The sequence below is a fragment of the Schistocerca serialis genome, chromosome 11, assembly GCF_023864345.2.
Source record: "Schistocerca serialis cubense isolate TAMUIC-IGC-003099 chromosome 11, iqSchSeri2.2, whole genome shotgun sequence".
Lineage (NCBI taxonomy): Eukaryota > Metazoa > Arthropoda > Insecta > Orthoptera > Acrididae > Schistocerca > Schistocerca serialis.
This window is the reverse complement of record NC_064648.1, coordinates 39,456,610-39,481,986: the sequence shown is the minus strand read 5'-3', so window position 1 is coordinate 39,481,986 and position 25,377 is coordinate 39,456,610. Positions and strand designations below refer to the sequence as shown.

General features: G+C 43.5%; 1 protein-coding gene across 2 annotated transcripts in view; it reads right to left on the bottom strand.

Moving 5' to 3' along the window:
• The window catches only part of LOC126426794 (autophagy-related protein 9A), a 151,259-nt gene that overhangs the window by 83,942 nt on the left and 41,940 nt on the right, over window positions 1–25,377 (bottom strand). For both annotated transcript variants that reach the window (XM_050088792.1, XM_050088793.1), the window contains exons 4-6: window positions 17,711–17,915; window positions 11,656–11,780; window positions 8,900–9,027 (exon numbers count right to left, since the gene is read on the bottom strand). In XM_050088792.1, the coding sequence (XP_049944749.1) occupies window positions 8,900–9,027; window positions 11,656–11,780; window positions 17,711–17,915 (458 nt within the window). The remainder of the gene's footprint in view (window positions 1–8,899; window positions 9,028–11,655; window positions 11,781–17,710; window positions 17,916–25,377) is intronic.

Below are 25,377 nucleotides of genomic sequence, written 5' to 3'. Positions count from 1 at the left end.
CATACAACCGCTCGCTCACCGATAGATCTGTACCTACAGTTTGGAAAATTGCGCAGGTCGCACCAGTGTTTAAGAATGGTAGTAGGATTAATCCATCGAACTACAGACCTATATCATTGACGTCTGTTTGCAGTAGGGTTTTGGAGCATATATTGTATTCAAACATTACGAATCACCTCGAAGGGAATGATCTATTGATACGTAATCAGCACGGTTTCAGGAAACATCGTTCTTGTGCAACGCAGCTAGCTCTTTATTCGCACATAGTAATGGCCGCTATCGACAGGGGATCTCCAGTTGATTCCGTATTTCTAGATTTCCGGAAAGCTTTTGACACCGTTCCTCACAAGCGACTTCTAAACAAGCTGCGGGCCTATGGGGTATCGTCTCAGTTGTGCGACTGGATTCGTGATTTCCTGTCAGGAAGGTCGCAGTTCGTAGTAATAGACGGCAAATCATCGAGTAAAACAAATGATATCAGGTGTTCCCCAGGGAAGCGTCCTAGGACCTCTGCTGTTCCTGATCTATATAAATGACCTGGGTGACAATCTGAGCAGTTCTCTTAGGTTGTTTGGAGATGATGCTGTAATTTACCGTCTAGTAAGGTCATCCAAAGACCAGTATCAGTTGCAAAGCGATTTAGAAAAGATTGCTGTATGGTGTGGCAGGTGGCAGTTGACGCTAAATAACGAAAAGTGTGAGGTGATCCACACGAGTTCCAAAAGAAATCCATTGGAATTCGATTACTCAATAAATAGTACAATTCTCAAGGCTGTCAATTGAACTAAGTACCTGGGTGTTAAAATTACGAACAACTTCAGTTGGAAAGACCACATAGATAATATTGTGGGGAAGGCGAGCCAAAGGTTGCGTTTCATTGGCAGGACACTTGGAACAGGCAACAAGTCCACTAAAGAGACAGCTTACACTACACTCGTTCGTCCTCTGTTAGAATATTGCAGCGCGGTGTGGGATCCTTACCAGGTGGAATTGACAGAGGACATCGAAAGGGTGCAAAAAAGGGCAGCTCGTTTTGTATTATCACGTAATAGGGAAGAGAGTGTGGTACATATGATACGCGTGTCGGGATGGAAGTCATTAAAGCAAAGACGTTTTTCGTCGCGGCGAGATCTATTTACGAAATTTCAGTCACCAACTTTCTCCTCCGAATGCAAAAATATTTTGTTGAGCTCAATCTACATAGGTAGGAATGATCACAAAAATAAAATAAGAGAAATCAGAGCTCGAACAGAAAGGTTTAGGTGTTCGTTTTTCCCGCGCGCTGTTCGGGAGTGGAATGATAGAGAGATAGTATGATTGTGGTTCGATGAACCCTCTGCCAAGCACTTAAATGTGAATTGGAGAGTAATCATGTAGATGTAGATGTACACCTTTTATTTCTTCGTCCGCCTCCGCAGCCAAATTGTCGGCACAGACACCTGTCTCGTCATAGATCTGGGTACCGTCAGGAATTTTTCCCGCATGCGAGGACCGGTACTGGTCGTACTCGGCTCCGAGATACCGGCCGAGGAGTTACTGCGGCGTTTAGTTGCAGCTCCGAAGCCTCTTAACCCGACAGTGGCCGGGAGACCGGTGTGCTGGCTCGAGCCCGACTCGCCGTATCCGAGTGACGCCTTCGGCTGACGGGTGACGGGGCAGTCAGTTGCGCCCCATTGGCCGTCAGTGGCCAGAATGGCACAGCTTTCCTTTGTTTCCTTTTATTTTTCTTCTATGGCAATTCTTGCTCTCGAACCATTATCGAGAGTAGCTTACGTAAAGTGTGGGCTTCTATCGAACACCGGGCCGAATAAACTATTTCCCACCGTACTGAGGACTATCTACGTAACACAATCTTACAGTGGTTTGTATCACTTACTCGAATAATGATCCCTGAACTGTCACAGGTAACACTGCCAACTATCATTTAGACACTTTTGTGCATACAAAAGCTCTACGTTTGCTAGTATTAGAATTGTACAGGTTGTGAAACTGTAGCTGCTATGCACAATGTTAATAAAATGTAAACTTCATGTACAATCTGTTCATATATTTTATGACAAGACATCTGGTTCATATATAGAGAAATGAATTGTAATATTTTGAAGACAATACATTATGCAGACATGTGACATGTACTATATATCATAAGAAATGCTCCGTGCCATCAGGCTTTTCACGTGTAATCACAATATGCCCTCTATTTTAGCCTTTACACATTTTATTGCTTCCATTTTCCGAACTGCAGTCGATACTGACTGGAAAGCCAAAAATTGTGGAAAAAATAAAATGGCAGCAGTTTTACCATTAAGGGAAGGAAAGTAGAAAGAAAGACAGAAATTGTGATAAATTGCACAGCACACTGCTCTCCTCACATTGGTTTGACACTGTCCACTCTACAACAAACAGTCCAAAAAATCCACCGACAATGGCCACCACTGCCCAAGTGATTGAACCTATTGATATGTTCCGGAGATGTGGTGCCCAGGTATTACAAATCTTTTGTCAGTTGGTTGGTCACAATTTAAAATATATAGGATGATTCTGCTGCACTGTTCACCTCAGATAAATCCCGAGTTCTAAATATTGCAATTTCTTCAAAACATCTAATCCAACTTTGAAAAGTAAAAAGCTGCTGATTTAGCCTATTTTAGACTACGATAGTTGCAGCAGAAATAAGTATAGTTTCATTTGAAAAAGAAATGTTGAAAACTCTACTACAGCTAAGAAAAGAGGCTGTATGTCATTTAGTGAGGGGATTTCGGTGAAAACAGAATTACGATATCTTAAAGGTTTCAGGAAGTATGCAAAGTGTGGAACTTAACTGGGTCACCATGTACACACATCAAAAAAAGGTTTGCATCACCTCGGTTCTGAGAGAACCGTAACCTGTACAGAAAATTGGAAAAGAGATCAACATAAGCATCATTTCCACCCTGTTTATTGCCCACGAAAACCACACATTGTATGTTGTACCTCCATACAGTGAGACCTTCAGAGGTGGTGGTCCAGATTGCTGTACACACTGGTACCTCTAATACCCAGTAGCACGTCCTCTTGCACTGATGCAAGCCTGTATTCATCGTGGCATACCATCCACAAGTACATCATGGTACAGTCGGTCCACATTGTCCCACTCCTCAACAGAGAATCGGCGTAGATAGCTCAGTGGTTGGTGGGTCACATCGTCCATCAACAGCCCTTTTCAATCAATCCCAGGCATGCTTGATAGGGTTCATGTCTGGAGAACATGCTGGCCACTAGTCTAGCGATGTTGTCCTGAAGGAAGTCACTGAAAAGATGTGCACATTGGTGGCATGAATTGTCATCCACAAAGGCGAATGCCTTGCCAATATGCTGCCAATACGGTTGCACTACCGGTCAGAGGATGGCCCTCGGGTATCATACAGCCATTACAGCGCCTTCCGTGACCACCAGCGGAATACGTCGGCCCCACATAACGCCACCCCAAGACACCACGGAACCTACACCTTGCTGCATTCATTGGACAGTGTGTCCAAGGGGTTCAGCCTGACCGCGTTGTCTCCAAACACGTCTCCGATGTGTGTCTGGTTGAAGGCATATGTGACACTCATCGGTGAAGAGAACGTGACGCAAACCTTAGCGGTCCATTCGGCATGGTGTTGGGCCCATCTGTACTGCACTGGATGGTGTCGTGGTTGCAAAGATGGACCTGGTCGTGGACATCAGGAGTGAAGTTGCGCATCATGCAGCCTACTGCGCACAGTTTGATTCGTAACACGATGTCCTGTGGCTGCACGAATAGCATTACTCAACAAGGTGGCGGTGCTGTTAGGGTTCCTCCGAGCCACAATCTGTAGGTAGCAGTCATCCACTGCAGTAGTAGCCCTCGGGCGGCCTGAGCAAGACATGTCTCAACAGTTCCTGTCTCTATCTCTTCCATGTCCGAACAACACTGCTTTGGTTCATTCCATGATGCCTGGACACTTCCCTTGTTGAGAGCCCTTTGTGGCACAAAGTTACAATGCGGACGCAATTGAACTGCGGTACTGACTATCTAGGCATGGCTGAACTACAGACAACACGAGCCGTGTACCTCCTTCTTGGTGGAATGACTGGATTAGAGAAGGTTCAAAATATGGTTAAAGTCTGTTGGAAGTTGCTAAGTGCTCTTATTACCAAATATTGGATGAATATAACCTTGGTAATGTGCACTCATTTTAAGCAAAAGCAAATTTTTCACGCATCTCAATGTTTATGACACCGTATCTCCTGAACAGTTTGCCTACAATAACACAAGTCTGTGGGTACATCCAGTGGTATATGTGGACACTACCTGCAACCTCTCTTGTGAATCCAGTTAGTATCAAAGAAGTAATAAATTAAAACACCACGTGTGATGCCGAAGTTTTATAGCATGAATTGTGAAAATTTAAGATAGTGATAAACTTTTTGCTTCCATCATTTCTGGGGAGGCAGGGACAGGAGTTGCCAGTGAGGAAAAGGTACGTAAAGGTTTGAAATTATGTGTAAAGATTGTGGTACGTCACCTGGTGCTCTCATCTCATGTAATGGACATATAAGGTCCAGGTATTTGCACACCACTGGATACGCTGCATCGAGATAAACACAGTTTCTAGATGTAATACTTGTCTTATTGTGTTAATTCTTAATACAAGATTATACCTGTCATCATAACAATTTTGTGTGCCTCAATGGCCCGGTGCAAGTTTTGCTATCTGACACTGCTTGAGCAACTAGCGTGATCTTAACCTACCCCAGTTACCTGACTTGGGAATAGGGAACTACAGTTTAATGTGGAATACAAGGTGAAGGCTAGATTAAAGCGCAGAGCGTTAACTCTGAGGTCCGACCGGCTTTTGACCCTGTGACCACTCTGTTTCTAGTCTAGTGCCTTACCGTTAGACCACCCTGCCTGTCAACACACTACCTGTTAAGAAGTAGGTCACGACAGCATTTTGAAATAAAACTGAAATTTAAAAACGTTTGTATGTCCTCTATTCAATTTGAAGGTGGAAAGTACTTTATTGTATAATGATGTGACAATAAGGTTAAGCTTACATTGACAAATGATATGCAACAATTAGACATCGTGTCTTCGGCACAAATCGATAGGTTCGATCAGCAGGGCAATGGTGGCCGTTGGTGCTACACCTCTGAACTCCTGTTTGTTGTAGACAAAACTTTGTAAGATCAGCACGATGAGAGCAGTGCTGTGTGCATGTACGAGTTTTATCTTTACTTACATATGCCACTGTCATAATACTTTTATTTGAAGGGTTGACATTTGTGGAATGTGATAGACACACACTGTCTACGCCTTCATACTCTACTTTGGATACAAGGATACGATAACACTCGGCACAAATCACACGGCATGTACATGTATGTAATACAGACTGCCCCAGTGATTTATGAACATGACATTGTATGATATGTGCAGTATGTATTATACATTGCTTTCAGAGCAAACATTTGAAAATAGAATGTCATCAAAATCAGCTGACAGCATAAAAATAAATGGCTGTGGTCATATCGATGACAAAGGAATCCTACTTTAATAAATTTGTGGTCGTGGCACCCGATACGAAAAAACATAAAACTGTCACGATACTCACTGTTGCTCTACGTTGTCAATGTCTGACAGATGGAGTGATATTGACGCACCACCCCAACTGCAAGAAAGCTATCTGTCCTATTAATTATGTTCTTAATTCTTCCTTTCCATAATTTATAAAACAGTTAGTACATTTTTGCATGGGTATGTGTATAGAATGTAATTACTAATTACACGAAACACAAAATGTCTTACTGCTAAGCAAAAAAACACACAGTGCAAACAATAGCCATTCACAATGTCCCACACCGGTGTGGAGGAAGTCAAAACAAACTATTTGATGTAGGACAGTTCCGGTCTATCAAGTTGGGAAACTACCTCAAATTGGCCTACAGAACCACTTAAGCTGCAGTGTATGCGGGTCGCATGAGTTTTTCAGTGTTCTCTCACTCTCCTCGAGTGAACTATTAGTTCTAGGTAAAAAACGAATTGGGCCTTCTCTGTACCAAATTTAATGTGGTTTAATTTTGTACTGGGATACACTTTCACTAGAGGCTGTGGTTTTTGAGTTAGTCGAGAAAAAATATATGACAGTGATCTTCAAATGCATTCCTACCACACACTCACCTCTCACCAAACAGGACTTTTAATATGTCGTTCACGGCACTCCCTCCAATCAATGTACAAAAATTTGTGATTACACGAACTGTTCCCCAAATCTGATCTTTTTTTTTGTCTATTGCTCCACCTACTTAATCGTGCACTATCAAGTTGTGAATTTTAATGGCACAAAATTAATAATGAAACTGTTTTGTTTGTGTGGCCTTATTACTATGAAATTCCTGTGCTTGTAAGGGCTAAGTTTAGTTCAAATTGTAAATTTAATTAGTTTTACCATAATATTTACAAAAGGCTTTTTTCTTTCATTACCGCATGGGAAATTTTAAATTGATACTGTTAATGAAACAGCTGACTAAATTGGTGGCGTAATAGAGTGACAGGATATTGAAAATCTCTCAAGTTTTGCACGCACTGTAGCTCAAGTTTTTTTTGCAGGTCAATTTGAGGCCATTTCGCGACTCGATAGACGGCAAGTTTCCAACAGTAATTTGTTCACCTTGACTTCCCCTGCAACACTGTGGTATGTTGAAAACAGTTACTCTGTGTGTGTTAATGATACATCCACAAGGTGTGATCAAAAACTAGGTCAAACAAATCCTTTTAGCATCAAATGCTGACACTACGACCATGGAGTGTAATTTATCTCATAATCTGATCTGTTAAGAAAGGCAGCATCAAGTTGAAACACGTTCTCACTTGGCAATCGGCATCCAGGGACACTAGAGTGAGATTGTGTTTGTCACGTTCGTCCAGCATTGTGGATTTCGAACAACATTTTAATATTAAGTTCTGTTTCGAGCAGCAAAAAAATGCCGAAGAAACAAAATGTTTAAACTGGGTTTTGATGATAATGCAGTAAGTCTGAAGACTGTTTACCAGTGGCATGAGTGATGTGAAAGTGGAAATAAGTTTGTAGAAGACGAGCAACATTTGGTAGGTCCATTAATCTTAAAAACAGAGAAAACGTGAAAAGTGGCAAAAATTGCTAGTTCAAACAGGTGAATAACTACCCGAGAGCATCTCGTACAGGTCTGTGCAAGGCATTTTAACTGATAATTTGCAAATGAGACGAGTGAGTGCAGAATTTATTCCCAGACTTTTGAGTGACAAACAGAAAGCGAATTGTGTGTCAGTTTGTACAGAGCTGAAGGATTGTCTTTGCTCAGATCCGGACTTTGTGTCGAAAACTGTAACTCGAGATGTAACTTGAGTCTACACGTATGAACCTGAGACAAAATTTAAGAGTTTACAACGTTTAAAAATTTTAAAAATAATTTTAAAAAAATAAATGGAGTGGGGGGTGGGGGAATCCTCTCTCTCTTAACAAGGTATGTCAGCCAAAATCAAATGATGATGTCAGTCTCCGTGGAGAGCAACTGTACATGCCCAATTTCACAAGGGTATAATATGAAACGACGTATGAAGAAAGAGACCAGAAAAATGGACCGACGGTTTCCTCCTCCGTTACAACAATGTGCCATGCCGCATCGCATTTCCGATTCACGAATTTTTGACCAGAAAATGCGTTCCTGTCTGTCCACATCTGTCTTATCAGATTTAACAGTGTGCGACTTCTGGCTTTTCCCAAAAATTAAGACTGCCTTAAACGAAAATGTTTTGAGAGCATTCCTGACACAGAGTGGGCTACGACAGACCAGCTGAGTGCCCTTCCAGTCTCAGATTCAATGTTGGTATGACTGCACTGCTCACTAAGGACAGTACTTTGAGGGAGATTAAACTAAATTCCATGTATGGTTATTACTTTATTTCTAATACAATTATTCACTGTGTTTTTTCTTATCACACCTTGCATACACAGTGTGTTCCTCTTAAGAGCTATCAGGTATATTTTCTCCGGTGTTTCGCCAGATATTTGCATTTTTTATTTATTTATTTATTTATTTATTTATTTTTTGCAGTGTGTAGCTGGATCAGCCCAAACAAACACAGCTCATCACGGCCTTCACGCAACACACCGTGCCGAGGCAAAGCTTCAGTTCATTTCCTGTTTGGGACAAAATTTTTTTTAAACAGAATTTTACACGTCCAATCGATAAAGCATTCCCACATCAGTCTATTGTGGTATTTGTTTTATCGACACTTATCGACAGGGACAGTAAACTGAGAAGAATAACCAGTACTCCAGCAGCGACAGAGCAGCATTGTTGCAGAAAGGTAGCAATGAGCAGCACAGGCCATGGTGGTGCCGTCGCTGTGGAATACCGGTTATTCCTCCCGGTTTACTGCCCCTGTAGATATGTGTCGATAAAACAAATATCGCAGCAGACTGATGTGGGAATGCTTTATAGAATGGACGTGTAAAATTCTGTTTTAAAAATAATTTTGTTCATAATGGAAAACAGGCAGACACTCTGCATCAACAGTGTGAGTTGCAGGAAAGACTCGATAAGCAGTATTTATTTGGGACTACTCCAGCTACGGACCGCTAAAACAAAATCACACATATCTGCAGAAACACAAGAGGAAATGCGCCTGATGACTCTTTGGAGGGACACACGGTACACTTAAAGAAACAATTATTTACTTACAGCAGTGTAATCCTAGACACTTACTTACCTAGCATCTGAGAGTGGAAACGACAACTAGCTTGACAGCAGGATTTCTGTTTGCAAACAACTTACCTCTCAGCAGTAAGAACAACAAATAGGATGCACTACTGCCACCAGTCTACCTGCCGCACAGCGCAGGCGCGGTACTCACAGAAGAGCAGAAGCTCGATGTTGTACTTGAGTCCGCGCGTCAGGAAGACGATCTCCCCCAGGAAGGGCACGCGCCACCGCAGCGGCAGCACTGACTTGTTCACCATCGCCACCATGTAGTTCTTGAACCTGCGGGCCGAGCCGACGAGTCACTCGTAGGGCACGGGTGTGCAGAAAATGACTGCCACATCGCGACTCGCGTACGAGAATTTTGTGGGAAAATTTAATATTGTCAGATTAAACCCGTTTGGCTTCCAGGCAGATGGTGTACAATATATTTCTGAAAACAGACATTGTGACAAATGCAGCTGCAGCTAAATTATAAGAAATACACTTGGTCCAGTAACATTAATGTGAGCGTGTTTGATGTCAACAACCAATAATGACTCACAGGAGGCAGGTAGCAGCTAACAGCTCCAACAGTGAAAGGAATATGTCGGGTGAGCGGTGGTGTTTTGCAGTAGAACCCCAACATGTGGCCACATGGGCCCAGATCCTTGTCTCCTCTCCAATACTATTCTGCGACACTTCTAAAGGCAACCAACTTCCCCATTTTAAATAATGTCCCCATTCATCAAACATTAGGAGTTCTTTTACATGTTCGAGTTTGATTCTGTAAAGAATCTCGGTGCAGAGTTACTGGTCATCTCTAAAATGACGTAGTTATGAGAAGAAAAATATTGTCACACATCAAATTGAAATTTTAATGGAAAAACAAATGTACATTAAATGTGTTCTACCACAGAATCATTTACAACAGGGCATATGTGTATATAAAGTTTTTGTTTCAATGGGCATTCATGTCATATCCCTAAATACAAACCATTCCTACTGGGAACCTTGTTTCTGAGGATATGACAACAGGTGTTGAGCTCACTGAGGTCCTCCTTGCACATTCGCACTCAGCCCCCCCCCCCCCCCCCTCCCCAAACACACACACCCACACACCCACCCACACACACACACACACACACACACACACACACACCAATCAGGTGCTCCCTCATAGCCTTTTTCATTACTGTGGAAAATGACCCTTCACTCTTTGTTCTTAAAGAGTATGACACATAACATACCAGTATCATTTTGTGATCGACACTATCAAATTCCCACATTAAATCTAAGAAGATTGCTAGTGTTTTGCAACTTTTTGTTCGACCTGTCCACTGCCACAGGGAGAAGAGAGACTGCAGCATTTTCAGTTGTTAAAGCACTTCTAAACCTCAACTTTACATTTGATACCAAATTGCAGGTATCGAAATGATTAATTACCCTTGTATAAACAGTGTTTTCAATACCTCTGCAAACACTGATGGCATAAAAATAGGTCTGAAATAGTCTAAAACATCCCTTCCACATTTTTTTACAAACCAATTTCACTATTCACTGCTTTCCTTATTCGGGAAACTGGCTGTTCCTAAAAGAAGAACTCCAAATATGGCTAATTAGTGGGCTAACACACACTACAGTGCTCCAGTCCGTATGCTGCTACATACCCCGTTATATCCATCAGAGTCCTTAGTCTTCGGTGATTTAATTATTGACTCAACCACGCTCTTGTGAGCGTCACAGGGGTGTAATTCAGATATCAAGTCTTGGAAAGCTACTTCCAAAGAGAGTTATACCATTTCCAGTACAGTCCAAGCTTTTATTTAATTCAGCTGCTACATTCAGAAAATGATTGTTAAATATGACTTACCAGTAACAAAAATATTTTGAATATGTATTGACCTTATGCTGTTACCAGACACTTCACAACTGACAATAGGGTTTACTTGTACCTTGAGAATTAGCTATTCTATTTGCGTACCGCAAGCTTTTTGCCTTCCTAATAGCATTCTAAGAAATTTACAGTACTGCTTGTAATAACTTACTGCAGCTCAATTGTGACAATTTTTAATGTCCTGACATAACACCCACTTTTTTCTACACAATATGATCCTATCAGTCAGCAACCCGTGTCAGCTGTTAGTGACAGTACCCTGTTTTAGAAGTTGTAGTGGAAAGCAAGCTAAGAGAATTATATATATTATTTATGTTATTGGTACTATAAACATCCTGCCACTGCTGTTCTTTAATGAGTTTTAAAAAACTCTGTTGTTAGTGGATAAACATTTCTAAATAATTTTAAATTATATTTAATGTGTGTGTATGTGTGCGCGCGCGCGTGTGCTCGAACTGCCAAGATTCAAGATCTAAACCCCTACTCTCACGTCTGAACCTACCCTACAAAATGTGTGTAAAACCAACCACAATGCACAGTCAGCTTCTTTTGTGTACAGTGATGTCAAACTTGTATTTGGGTGACACTGAGAGAAAATTATCTGCTCTCACAATTATAATATTAATCCATTGTTATGCACAGTATAAATGTGAATTATTGTTTACGATGTAGAAGGTTTCATTTTAGTGTTAAAATTTGTGCATCGTGGCCGAAAGGCATTTACCCTTTTACTAAAGCAGTGCCTATGCTTGTGAAACTGTTCCCCTGCACTTTAGTTGAGACGATATAAATTACGGAAACCTCCCAACATTCTTTTCCTCGCACTATAGCTGATGACACTAATATTGAAGTTACCACATACAACTAATTTTTGGTACATTGTATAAAGTAAACCGAGAACTCTCTCTAGCTCTAACAGAAATGTTCTGGAATCCGAGATACCCGCACCACATACAATGAGCCGTTCGGCACAGTGGTAGGCACTTTACTGGGACAGGGTGTGACGGACCGACTTCCTGCCAGCTGCGACTGACCTGAGAATGCGGTGGTAGATGTCGAGCTCGCTGAGGTCCTGCTTGTGGATGCACATCTGCTGCTCGCGCTGCACCTCACGCACACGCCGCTGGACCTCGTGCCACGTCAAGTTGTCCAGCTCCGACTGCAATGTCAGTTAGTAACACTTCTGTTATTTGATATTTTGCCATTAAACTCTGAAAAGACACTCTGTATACAGTTCAAACTTTTAACTCGTTTCCTCCCAGTAGTAGTAGTAGTAGTAGTAGTAGTAGTAGTAGTTGTTGTTGTTGTTGTTGCTGTTGTTGTTGTTGTTGTTGTTGTTGTTGCTGCTGCTGCTGCTGCTGCAATCTTCATTTCAAAGACTGGTCCGATGCAGCTCTCCGTGCTGGTCTATCCCGTATGTGACATCCTGGTGCAGCACCTCTGGACAAATTCTGCTACATGCCAGGGTAGTAACCCTCGTAGACACTAAAAATTCATCCCAGTTCTACCTCGGCAGCTCCCAGAAACCAAATTGCCGGGGTCGATGACCGGAATACTGCCAGCTACAGAGAAATGCAGAAAGAGTTGTGGCAAAAGTGGAAGTTGTTGCGGCACAGTGGAACAAACCGAGCACCCGAGTCAGCGAGTGAAGAATAATGGTGCAACGTATCTCTCGGCTTCTGCTATACTATAGTCCGGTCGTCATATAAGAATAAATCTGATGTGAACATTGCACTGTGTATTCTTCTGCATTTGCTGGAACCTCATTTGATTTCTATTTCAAATGGGACTGTAGCCAAGCTGTCTCCAGTACTGTCAAGTAGGATAATAAGGGTACATGTTGTGCTGTGCGTTATGTGCACATCGACTGGGCGACAACACGGGACAACAGCTTTACCGGCTGGTACAGCTAGCCTGCAGTGACGTGGCCAGCTGCAGTTCACACGTAAAAAGAGACGAGCAGAGGAGCAATACAGCTACGAATGTAATTTAATTTTTATGAAGAATGCTGCAAATATCCCACAATATGCTCCTTAGACGACTAGACGAAAACCGCAACACGTTATCGATTTTAGCTAATGTACTATTGTAATTAATAACAAGAATGATGAAAATTCCTGACTTAACCACAGGGTGATTTTTCTGCATAAGCTATGTATAACATAAGAGTACTGAAGGATATCACCGTATAGTTAAATATTGAAGCCACTGAAGGTATTACCTACAATCAGTTGTGTGGTAATCTCTCAGCTCCTTTCTTATCCGAATTGGAGAAATACGTTTCAGTTCTGGAAGTGTCACCTGCTAAATTGATAACAGACCTATCAGCAACAGAATCCACAAAGCCAACCTGGCACAGCATTTTCTCTTCTTCTTTTATAAAGAGCCATTCTACATCCCACCAGCGTTCGGGAGTGACGTGTGAAAAAGCTGCGTGCGTTAGTTCCAGCATGTCTAGAAGCTTAACAGTCTCGTTACTTCTCCAGCCAAATCCCTCAGCTTGGCTCCAGCTCAGTTCTGTTGGGTTCATATCAGCATTTGCATGATGTGCACGATGCTGTGAAAAGGATTGTTTTTCATGGTTTTACGATACTCATCTACCTCTGTGGTATAAAATGATGGACATGGTCCAAATGAAGAGGATTTGGCTTTTCATTGTTGTCCTAAAAATTAAATTTTTATGTTTTCTTAATTTAAACAACTTTTATGAACAGTATTTCATTAAACGTTGATAATTAAGAATTTTTATTTGAAATGGAAACAGGAATTTTGCATCCAATATGTAATTAGAAACAAGACGACGTGCATTATTCATAAAAAATGATGATGAGTTTTACAATCACAAGATGTGGGTATTTCAAATTGAATGAGAAAACAAAATGATACTAGCGTGATTTGAACCAGCACACGAATAACCACAATTCGTTCACATTGTATTACACTACCGACTGTGCTACACTTTCAATGAGGGTTTTTTTATCAACTGCAGTGTATACAGAAAAACTTCAAAGCCAATTATGTCCATAAATTTAAGAAAAACATTAAGAACAGCCTATTTCTCGGCACTTTTTAACCGTGTTCCACGTGCATGTTTCACTACGGAACAGAATGCAGCCTCATAAGTTTACATACTGTGCATTAACAGTGCGACAATCAGAGCAGAATGCTGCAGAAGCTGTGACTGCACACAATTTTTGATCTACGTAGCTAAAGCGTGATTAAGAAAAATGTTGATGGCTGTTAATACATTTGAATATCTTAAAGTTTCATTTAACGTAACTCAGTAATAAGATATCTAATAGATAAGTAGGACCTACTTCTAAAAGCGTAACAGCAGTAGTGTGCATGTGTGCTACGGCTTCTGACCAATCATCCCATTTGTGTTTGTTTACATCAGGTTTATTCTTATGATGAACAGATTATAATGGCAGAGCAGTGTGTCATAAGAAAGGCTAGGTACAATGTGACAATAAGTACTAAGATGGTGAAACGGCAGAAAAGAGTTTCCAAAAGGTGAAGTTGCAAAAGTCTGAAGCCTCTAGGAGAGCTGACAGCGAGAGAAAACTGACACACACGATGTCACAGCCGTCCCCACTATCACAGAGCACACAGGAAGCGCCAACATAAATACCCCTCCCTCCTTAACAAACGTCCGAGTGCAAATTGGTGACTGCCCAGTGAGTAGTCTCGGCCCTCGTGTCAGTTGCAGGTATCCAGTCAGAGGGGAGGCTACAGAGGTCGACCCTCGGCACACCTAGCAATCTCCGATCGTCTACGGAGCCACGATTCCGGCCCAAAGGATACTGCCGACTTCCAAAGCCACAATGACAGGGCAGCCACCGTCACCCTTTAGGCTTACCAGAGGCTCGACGTGCGTGGCCCAGACACTGACTGCCATCCGCTTTGGAGACGGACTGCACCAGAGTTGCACATCCCGTTTTCCGTGGTCACACCGGTGTCGCCAGTTCCCGTTTCCCGAAGGGGCACCGAGAGCCCACCCCTGCGACCTGGCAAGTACTTCGAGTGGACCCGGGGCACGACTCCCGAACGGAAAGCTTCGACATCGACGAGCGCACTGTGGAGGTCGATACGTAGAGCTGTGGCCGCCAGAGTCCACGGGGCGACAGCCTCCCCGTGTGTAACGACCGCCACCTGACGCGTCACTGCACCGTCAGTACTGCCAGACGGGTGCACACTGACCTCCCGGTGCTGACGAGGTGCCGCTCTGCCGGCCCACAGTGTTGTGGAAGAACTCTAGTATTACTGGACAATAAATGTGTTATTGTTAATGATGTTTTCTCAGCACTCTCGAGCACTCTAGATCCTCACTGCAGTATCCCATCTGGTTCCCTCCTGCCGACTGGGATCGGACTCCTATAATTTGGCTGTTGGCTGTACCACAACATATTCAGCCTTTCAGTGCCTGTCCCCACCCCAACTCTACCACCAGTAATAAAACTAGAGACACGACATTAGGGATGACAGTTATTGCTGGAGCGACTGCTACTCAGTCATACTGGTTTTCTCCATCTCCAGTTTCACCACACTGTTAAAACCAGTCAACAAAACCAGTTTCTGTATAACCAATTTTTGATTTTTTTTACAGTTATTATTTCCACAAATAAATTTAGACATCGGGCAAAGATTCAAAAATCCTAAGACTCCTTCAGACTTTTGTATTATATGCACATTTCAAGATATGTAGAATTAATATATAATGCTATTTGGGCATTACGAACAGTCAGTGCACGATGGTGAAAACTGCTCGCCGCCAGGCTGTTGAGAAAGTCATGAACATCTTCCTTCACCTCTTAGTGGGAGCTGAATCGCTGGGACCACAACTAACAGTGACAGGTACTGTGAAACTGTGAAAAAACTCAAACGGGCAATTCAGAACCGGAGAAGAGGACTGTTGAGCAAGGGTGTACACATTCTCCATGACAACGCTCACCCTCACATCGGTCGGCAAACCGTTGCTCTCCCGCAACAGTTTCAGTGGAACATAATCACCCGCCAGCCCTATAGTCCTGACTTGGCACCCAGTGACTATCACCTGTTACCTAGGTTAAAAGAACATTTGGCCGGAAAGTGATTCAACTGCGACGACTAGGTGAAAAAAAGAGGTTCGTAACTTTCTGAACGGGATGGCGGCGAGCTGGTATGACATGGGCATACAAAAACTGCCACAGCGTCTACAAAAATGCATCGACAGAAATGGTGATTATGTCGAAAAATAGCTAAATGTTCAAGCTGTAAACTGATGTAAACTGTTGTATAAATACACTGGTCTATGTAATTATAAAAAAATAGGAGACCTTTCTATTGGGATTGCCCTCTTAGAACTACGATGTTTCTTCACTACAAGTGAAGTTTTCATCAATGGCATTGCAGACATTTTTGTATTCCATAAGGACAGAGTTTCCAAGCTTAACCAAGAAAGCACTGAAGTTATTTGCAACCTCCTATCTCTGCAAATGTGGGTGTTTGGCAGTGACTGTCATTAAAACCTAGTGCAGTTCGAGAAATGAGGATAGCTGTACCTAATTTGGTTCCAAGATTTGATAAGTTGTGTAACAAGCCGCAAGATCGAATGTTACACTGACGTGAGTGGTACTTTATTCATAACTCTTTTTTTATCAATTATTTCTGTTCTTACAACGTATCCTAGAGGGGAGCAACAGGGATACCATGAACTTAGCAAGTCTGCAAACAATGGCAATAAACCAATTAACATTTCAGGCACAAAGGGTTGTAAAGCAGTGGGGGAAGGGGGGCGGATGTCTTATTAACTGATGTCATCAAAGTGAATCAACATTTTTAAAAGTTTATTTCCTGTTTTTATACTTTCAGAAATACCATTCAGTGACAGTTTTTGTTTGTAATTTTTCTTTATAAACAACAGGATTTCCTTGGTCAATTTGATTTTTTTCCTTTTTACCTAATTAAGATTTTTTTTTTTAATTTTCAGTGTCATCTCAACATTATTGGTGCGTGAATAAAAATACCCACAGAGAGAATTTTACAACTATATTTCCTATCTGGCTGGATACGCTGGATTTAATCATACGTGAACGTAACTGCAGATTTTTAAATGAAAAACATGGCATCACTAACTGCAACAGTAATGTTAATAGATATACTTTCCATATACTGATAAAATATGTTTACCTTTTAGGTACAAAAGGTATCTGCATTGAAACATATTTATTGAGCGGACAATAATCTGTCGGACACAACACATTCAAACTCACCAAATTAGTTACATCAAAAATAACAATTCTAGAAGTCTCCTGTCTCTTGGATATATTTGTGTGGACGCCAACGATGGTATGGACAGTCTCTTGAAAATAGGTTGAACACTAATAGAAAGAAGACAAAGGTAATGAAATGTAGTACAATTAAGAACTAATCAGGCAATGCTTAGCGAATCAGATGAGGGTGGCAGGGGGAAAGGGGCAGGGAGAGGAAGATGGGAAAATACACGGAAACAGCCGAAGTGTCCCGCAGATTAGTGATAGCAGGAAAAGTATTTCTTAGAAAGAGAATACAAATTTGTGTCTCAGGAAGTGTTTGTGGTGCTACAAGGATGTTGGAGATTAGATGGGCATATCAAATAACCGAGGAACAACTACAAAATTGAACCAGACAGAAATAAACTTTTGGCATAACTTGATTAAAATAACAGATTGATTGACAGAACATATTCTGAGGCACCAACATTTAATCAGTTTTGGCATCAAGAGTGTAGAGGGAGACAAAGAGACGGATAAAGCAAGAAGATTCAAATGAATGCATGGTGTAATAGCTATGGAGAAATGAAAAGGTGAGCACAATATAGACTGGAACGAAGAGCTGCATCAAACAAGTCCTTCGAACAACAACAACTACTACTACTACTACTACTACTACTACAACTACTACTACTACTGCCATTTTTTCACACAACTGAATCCACAGACATGGATCTCAGACAAGATTAACATGGAAAAATTAACAAATGCATGGCCTCACAACTCTAGCAATAATTCTGACAGTGTTAAAAAGTAAACAAACAGAGAGGAGGGAGCCCCCTGTCCCCCTGGAACTCACATCGGGGATGCGCAGGGCGCTGTTGAAGAAGGCCTTGATGTCCCAGAACTGGACCAGGTGGTAGGCCACCTTGACGGCACGCAGCAGCCAGAAGACGCCCGCGACGAACAGGCATAGCCACGTGACGGGCGCGACTTGCGCCACGCACTCCCCGCCCACGACGACCGCGTCCGGCAGCGATACCTTGGTCGCGTTGCTCTTGCCCCTGGAAAAGTACGGCCAGGGTTGTCATTTTCATCTTCTGCCTCCCTGTCTAGCTTTTAATGACATTCGTCTCAAACTACTTCAGTCAGTATACCAATTACCTCAATGGCGATATACTGTATTCGTTACAATCCTGTTCTATCTCAATTTCTTCTGAGACTGTCTGTTGTAATATTCCTGTTCTCTTGCTAAACAAATAAAACAATTGAAATTTGAATTTTAAATAGGCTGTGCCTCGGCTATTGATCGAGGAGAATTGTAAATCGTATAAATCTTAGAACGACGTCTCGTCCCACCAGGCAAGTCTCTCTTGCCCGAAGGTCCTGGGTGACTTGCTTGAACTCAGCCCCTTTTCCTAACCCTCACCAGTCCACTTCCTTCACCTTCAACCCTTCTGCCAGGAGGAGGAGCCTCTGCCTCCAAAAGCAAGCAAACTGTAATATCTCTCACACGTGTGTTCTCCTGCCACCGCTTGGTGAGTTGCTTTTTAATCTACTCAGTTACTTATATTCATAATAGGAAACGCTATTTTCAAAGTCCATACTTAGACTGTAATATTCGTTGTTGAAATACACTGTTGTCCATGTCTGTTCACTGCAGAAATCCTGTTGTCTTCACTTTTGAAAAAAATGCAGAGTTCTGTTTTTCAATTTATGAAGAGTAACTTCTTGAAATTATGAAATTGGACACATCTTAACTGATGACTGATTCGTTTATTTGAGCCAACTAAATGCCTTTTACAAATTGTTTCTGTTGACTAACATTAACAACCGCTGAACTGCCCTCCTAGTCAGAGTCATGGTCATTTGTATGAAGACCGGGCAGTACACTATTCTTTTAAATTCGACAACTTTATTTTACCTAATTACAAACTCATAAATATTTTATTACGTATTATTAAAATTGTGATTTTGTCAATCATGTTTTGTGTTTATTGTCAGTTGGCATACAATGCACAATTCTGTACTGTACCACACAAATCTCTCACGCAACATTAAACAATGAATAATAAATGTGAAATGCGGTCACCATATATTACAATACTCGATACAGTGTATAGAGTACAAAACTGAGAGCTACCTATTGTACATTCCAATACCAAACTGGAGGCTATTATACGACAATGTCTATAACCCGACTTTAGCCTAAAAAATGCACTGCTCCGACTCCAGTAATAGCAGGAATTTTTGCCTCGTGTGCTTACTCAGTCTGTGAGATGATCTGCAATCACGATTTGTAAGCCCCCCATCTCTAAATCGCAGCAACAGGTCGGCACAGATACAAGACTATTTCAGTCAAAAATAATCTGTTCAGCTCTCTTTTCACCAGGCTGACAGATGTGTTAATCCGGACTAGTCGTGGCACAGCAAATCCTCCACAGACTCCACACGAGCCTGGCTACTGCTGCTCATATTTCGTCCAGGTGACATTTAATGTTACACTCTACGTTACCAGCCAGGCTGTTCCTGACTCCTGCTATAAGCACATGGTCTCTACATATAACCGTATCACACAAATTACAATGTATAAAAAATTTTCATTTAACACTTTTACATTACTAGAATTCAGGATATCAACATGTATTTGGACATAATATAAAGAAATATAGCAATTAAAACAAATGCTTCGGTCCAGCTTCAGAAATACATCCCGTTTTATACCACTGATGTACATTTATTCAAGTAGAACATATACTAGAAATAACTATTTCTTTTCTGAGTGTTTATCCCATCTAATATGGGGTCTGCTTTTTCAGGATTTGGCAAATTTTATTTTATTACTAACTGCCCACGCACTTCACACGGTTTTCATTTTTATTTGTTTCCTGCAATCTTCCCAGACCACTCAAGAACAAAGAAAAAATTAACATTCAATAAACTGTAAAAACATTAGTATGCCAGATTAAAAAGTACTCTCGTATGCTCAAAAATATTCTCCAGTAGTCTTAAATCCACTATGTATTCAGTTTGAAGTACGGCAGCAAGGAAATTCAAAAGCGTGCTGCTAGCTTAGTTATCGGGAGGTTCAGTCGAGGAGCGAGTGTTGGTTAGAGGTTTTGTGCCCTGAAACAGGAATGTGTGGAGGGAACATGTTGATTGTCAAACACTTTTGAGAATGTTTAGAGAACAGGGATTTCCAGATAACTGCAGAACAATTCTACCGACACCAACACACACTTTCGTATGGGCCTCTAAGTCAAGGCAAGAGAAATGAGGGCTCTTTCAGAAGCATTTAACAGTGGTTCCTCCTTGCTGCATTTGCAAATGAATAACAGAGGAAGTTACTGGTAGTGGTACACACTACTCTGTGCCTTACACCATACAGCTGGTTGCAGAGTACGTATGTAGATGTAGATGAAGTAAGGTACTGAAATGTTATGACTCGAGTATTGAACAATACTGTTGTCATATGCAACAATTATATGTGTATGCGAATGTAAGTCAGTGAAAAGCTCTCAGGACTCCAGCCAGATGGCAACATCAAAATACCGTGGGATTTCTGACAATGTGTCGTGATATGCCGATGCTGTGATATTTATACTAGTTCAGCTGATCGTGTACAGCCCGGCCAGTGGGCCAGCGGGGAGGGGCGAGGCTGCAGTGGCAGGGTTAGCGGGAGCTCCGTGTGTGCATTCCGGCTGCACCTGGTGAGTCTGACAGTGCCAGGTTCTGTGCCACACTTAGTCAGTATCCTCCATCTCCGTTTACGCGACTGTCACGAATCCATATTTTGACAATTCCTCCGTGACACTGTCCCGATAGTCAGTCGCTCGGCAAAGCACCTCGGTGTTCCGAAAATCAGAGGTGAGGCATTTCTCAAAGTTACGTTCCGCTGCTGCCGATTTTTCTGTCTGTCCCAGTTGCACGTGCCCGAAGTGCTCCTGGCAGCATTTTGAAAAACAGTGCCGCGTTTGCCCAATGTAGTGTCGGCCACACTCACGAGCAATGGCACAGACTCCTCGTATGTTCACTTCTGGTGGTTCTTAAGCAGAGCCACTCTTTTGTCTTCAGCGGTGGTCACAAGACAGTTTTTGTGCCATCTTTTGAGTAGCCTCACAATTTTGGCTGACAGCAGTCCCAAGTACTGCAGGAAAGTAAATGCTCTTTCTCTTCCCAGTTTCCACCATTGTGTCGCTTCTCGAATCTCCTACTAACATGTGCTTTCCTGCAGATGTTACAGTTCTGTCCGGAGGCTTATCGGAGAAGACACGGGCCCTACGTGCCTCGGTTGTCGGCACTGTTCCCCGTTGCGCTGGATGGGGGCAGCTGGTCGTGTGCAGGTACAAGTCTCATAACTACTGGAGGCAGTGAAGAAGTGGCCGTATCCCGGGGTGCCGGCATCCCCAAGCCTGTACCGACTGCGGAAAATTGACAACGGGGGCCTCCCTCTGTGGCCAATACCGGACACCTTCAATTCACACAATTACAGACTAGCCAAATATTTTGCTACACTTTAGAACCTGTAGGCAACACTCAGCAACACCCACACTAGAGAAGCAATAGTAAAATAAAAAATACTCAAGACCCCACAGCTGCCACTAGACTATAGATTGCTACCAGAATGAGGGGGCACTCAGGACAGAGCCATGTGGGACCCTGATCTCTCTAATTTGGGAGTACTGAGTGAAGCAACCACTTGAATCTGGAACGCATGCAGTGACAGGAAGTTCTTACAGAAATCTATAGTGGAACCCGGAGGACCCACTCTTGTGTCTCGAGACTTTACTAGGGCAAATAGACAGCAATGAGATGCTGGCGATGTGCACAGGCCATCCGGATGGTCGGTTCCAGATGAACGAAATTTTCATCAGTGGAGCGACCTTCGAGAAAACCTCCCCGAGACGCATCCAAAAGGCCCCGAGATTCGAGAGGCCGACACAGCCACTTGCTCACCGTGCATTCGAGCAAGTTACAGAGAATGTCAGTAAGGCCGATTGGGCGATAACTGTCCACTACCGGAATTATCGCACTTTCTAGCCACTGATATGGGAACTCGCCCTCATTCCAGATCTGATTAAAGAGGGTAAGGATGTGACAATGAGAATCCACTGGCGGATGTTTCAGAATTTGATTGTGAATGCGGTCTGGTCCTGGGGCCATATCAGGGCAACAGGCTAGGCACGAGAGTCCCACCCACTGAATGGGGCATTATATGGCTCCAGGTGGTGGGTAGTATGAGCCAAAAGGTGGGGTGATAGTTCTCAGACACAGAATGCTCAGCAAATTGTTTGGTGATAACACCTGGATCAATATAAATGGCGCCATTAAAGGAAATACTTGATACACCTGCAGGGGACCGGAAGCTGTAGAAGTGTCTTATCGTTGCCCATACCTGTGACGGAGAGGTACACAATACACTTGTGGAAATGTACCATTCTCAAGAGCCTTGTTTTAGTCATTTTATGAGGGAGTGGACACAGGCACTGGGCCCTTTAAAGGCAATGAGGTCTCCAGTGAAGGATGCCATTTACGGCTACAATCTCTTAATGGCCTCAGCCATCTCTGGGGTCCACCAGGTTACCGTCTTCTGACGAAGGGTTCCCGAGGAAGAGGGGACGGGTCAGTCGGCTGCCAAGAGAATGGCTGCCTTCGTAGGCCGAACAGCCACGTCAATACTTCCTCGCTACAGAGAACTAACGACAACGACAGAAGTGAACGCATCTCTGTCAGCATTGCGAACCCATCTGCGTGGGCGTCCAGAGGAGCGACAATCGGGCAGGGACAGAAAGATTGGGAAGTGGTCACTACCACAAAGGTTATCGTGGACACTCCAGTGGGTAGACGGTAGAAGATCAGGGCTCAACGAGGAGAGATCAATGGCCTAATAAGTTTCTCGAGCCACAGTGAAGTGCGTGGGGGCATCAGAGTTCAAGAGGCACAGATCGAGCCGTGCTAATAAAGTTTTGGTATCTTTACCACCGCCAGTGATCATTGTACGACACCGAAAAGGGTTATGGGCACTGAAGCCAGCCAAGAGTAGCAAACGTGGGGGGAGCTGAGACAGTATTGCAGACAATACATTCCAGGACACGACATCATCGGGAGGGAGATTAACGTTGCAGACGGTAAAATCTTACCCAAACAGCCACAGCCTCCAAAGTTGTATAAAGAGGCACAAGGTCACTGTGCAAGTCCAGCACATACATACAAACTGGGCCTCTCACAGTCTGTACGATTCTTAAAATAACCTCGGTAGCTACGATGGGCAGCAGTTTGAGTTGCTGGAAAACACGTTTCCTGGATGGCAATACAGAATGCAGGGTAAAGCTGCTGCAGCTCATCCAGGTGGTGGAAAAATTCATTACAGTTCCAATGGAGGATCAGACTGACTGAATACTGTGGAGGCTTGACAAGACCCACAGTCACGTGCTGCCACTAGTTGAGACATTAGAGGATCCACTGACAGGTTCGGCACACTGCCTGGGGATATCTGACGTCCTAGGTGCCACTGGGATCTCCACCTTTGGCACGGAAGGCGTACGCGCAGAGTCCACTGGCGTGTGGGCCACAGAGTTTCCTTTGTCATAGAGGACTAATTCTTGTCTTTCTTGCTCTCCTCCTCCTTAGACGATGAGGACTGGGAAGGAGTCCCCAAATTGGCTTCACAGATAGCAAAAGAATGAGAAGTCCGAGAACCGGCAGCCTGTGGTTCCTTCAGCCACTGACTGGTATCTGGCTGTGGACTGGCAGGAACTGTGGAAGGAAGAGCCCCGAGGGGCCTCTTTGTAGCTAGAGAAGCCGGAGGAGGATGAGGTCACCTCCGGCTGGAGGATGGGGGCCAGTGTGCCCAGCAGGTGGGGAGCCGGCCGATGCTGAAGAAGCGGATGAAGTGGAAACACCAGAACAGCCCGCCTAACCATGTGGGAATAGGGATCTGCAGGTGGCTCTGAAGGCCCACTGTAAGAGACGCAAAAGAGGAAGGCACCGTCGACAGGGAAGGCGACGACATTGCAGCTGTGGCATAATATTCTGTAATTTGTAGGGGGTTAAGACGCTCGTACTTTTTCTGCCCTCTCGATATGTGAGCTTATCCACAGTCTTTTACCGCCAGATTTTCTTGTCACAATTAAAAATGGAGTAATCTGGTGAGCAGGGAGCTCGCTGCAGTTCACACAGAAGGGAGGAGCAGAACAAGGAACGTTTGCACGCAGCAGACGTCCACAAGCCTTGCAGGCAGCGGTAGTGGTGCAACGGTAAGACATATGTCCGACTTCATATACCTAACACATCTCATACAATGGGGAACATAGGGTTTTATGTCACACCAGTAGATCATCACCTTGACCTTCTCAGGCAACGTATCACCCTCAAAAGGCAAGACGAAGGCCTCAGTAGCAACTCCGTTTTCCCTCGAACCCCTACGGACACGACAGATGAAATGCAGACCCCGTCACTCTAAGTTGGCCCGCAGCTCATCGTCAGATTTCAAAAGAAGATCACAGCGAAAGATGACAACCTGGGCCACACTGAGACCCTCGTGAGGAGTGACAGTCACGGGAATGTCGCTCAACTTTTCACAAGAGAGCAGGGCCTGTGACCGGGCAGGAGATTACGCTTGGATCAGGAGGGAACTGCTCTTCATCTTGGAGATGACTGCAACTTCACTAATATTCTTCTTCATTGCAGTCCACAAAAAATTCAGGTTTTGTGGCCAGAAAGGTGTCCCTGTCGGGCTCGATACAGATCAATATCGGGGGAAGGATTTTCTCATCTAGTCCTGCACTCCTCCCACAGTATGGCAAGGGAAGGGAACGCATTGGGATTGTATTTTGTTGCACTGTATGAGCCCTTTCCATCGGACGAGACAGCTGGGGCCGTGTGTACACCAGCAAGAGAAAGTTTAAGTCACTCCATGTCTGAATTATCTGCCACAGTGCCACCCACTCTGACAAAGGGCTCTCCCGTGGGTGTCACCCAGCCACAGCAACCTCACCAGTATTCTGTCACTGGGAGTCCCTGTGCCCCAGTCACGGCGGGCACATACTCCACGGCACACGCGGGGAGTGTGCAGTGCGGGCACCGACAATGTGATCCCCATGTAGTCAGGGGGCTACCACTGTGCACGTACTTGACGAACCCCCACTCCCCTCCACCACAATACGATGGCTACTGTGCTGGGTTTCGGACAGACAACAACAACAGAAGGAAGGGTGCCAGGGTGGAAAGGCACAGAGGTGGAGCATCCACCATGGCGGGTGACCTTCCCTGTAAAATTTGGAAAAGATGGCAGGTCAAACCCAATAATGGAGACCATATAATCGTTAATGAAAGGTGAATGGAAGGTGACTGCAGAGCTGGGGGTGAAAATAGAAATTGAGACCAAAACTGTAAATGAAGTCAAGGAAGGGTCTGCACCAGAAAACATCTGACAGAACATTAGAGCAGGTAAGAGGTAGTCTAAGGGTAGGTTTGCAGCACAGAAAGAGGGGGTGGTGGTGCTAAAGCTGGGGCCCACAGTAGTTG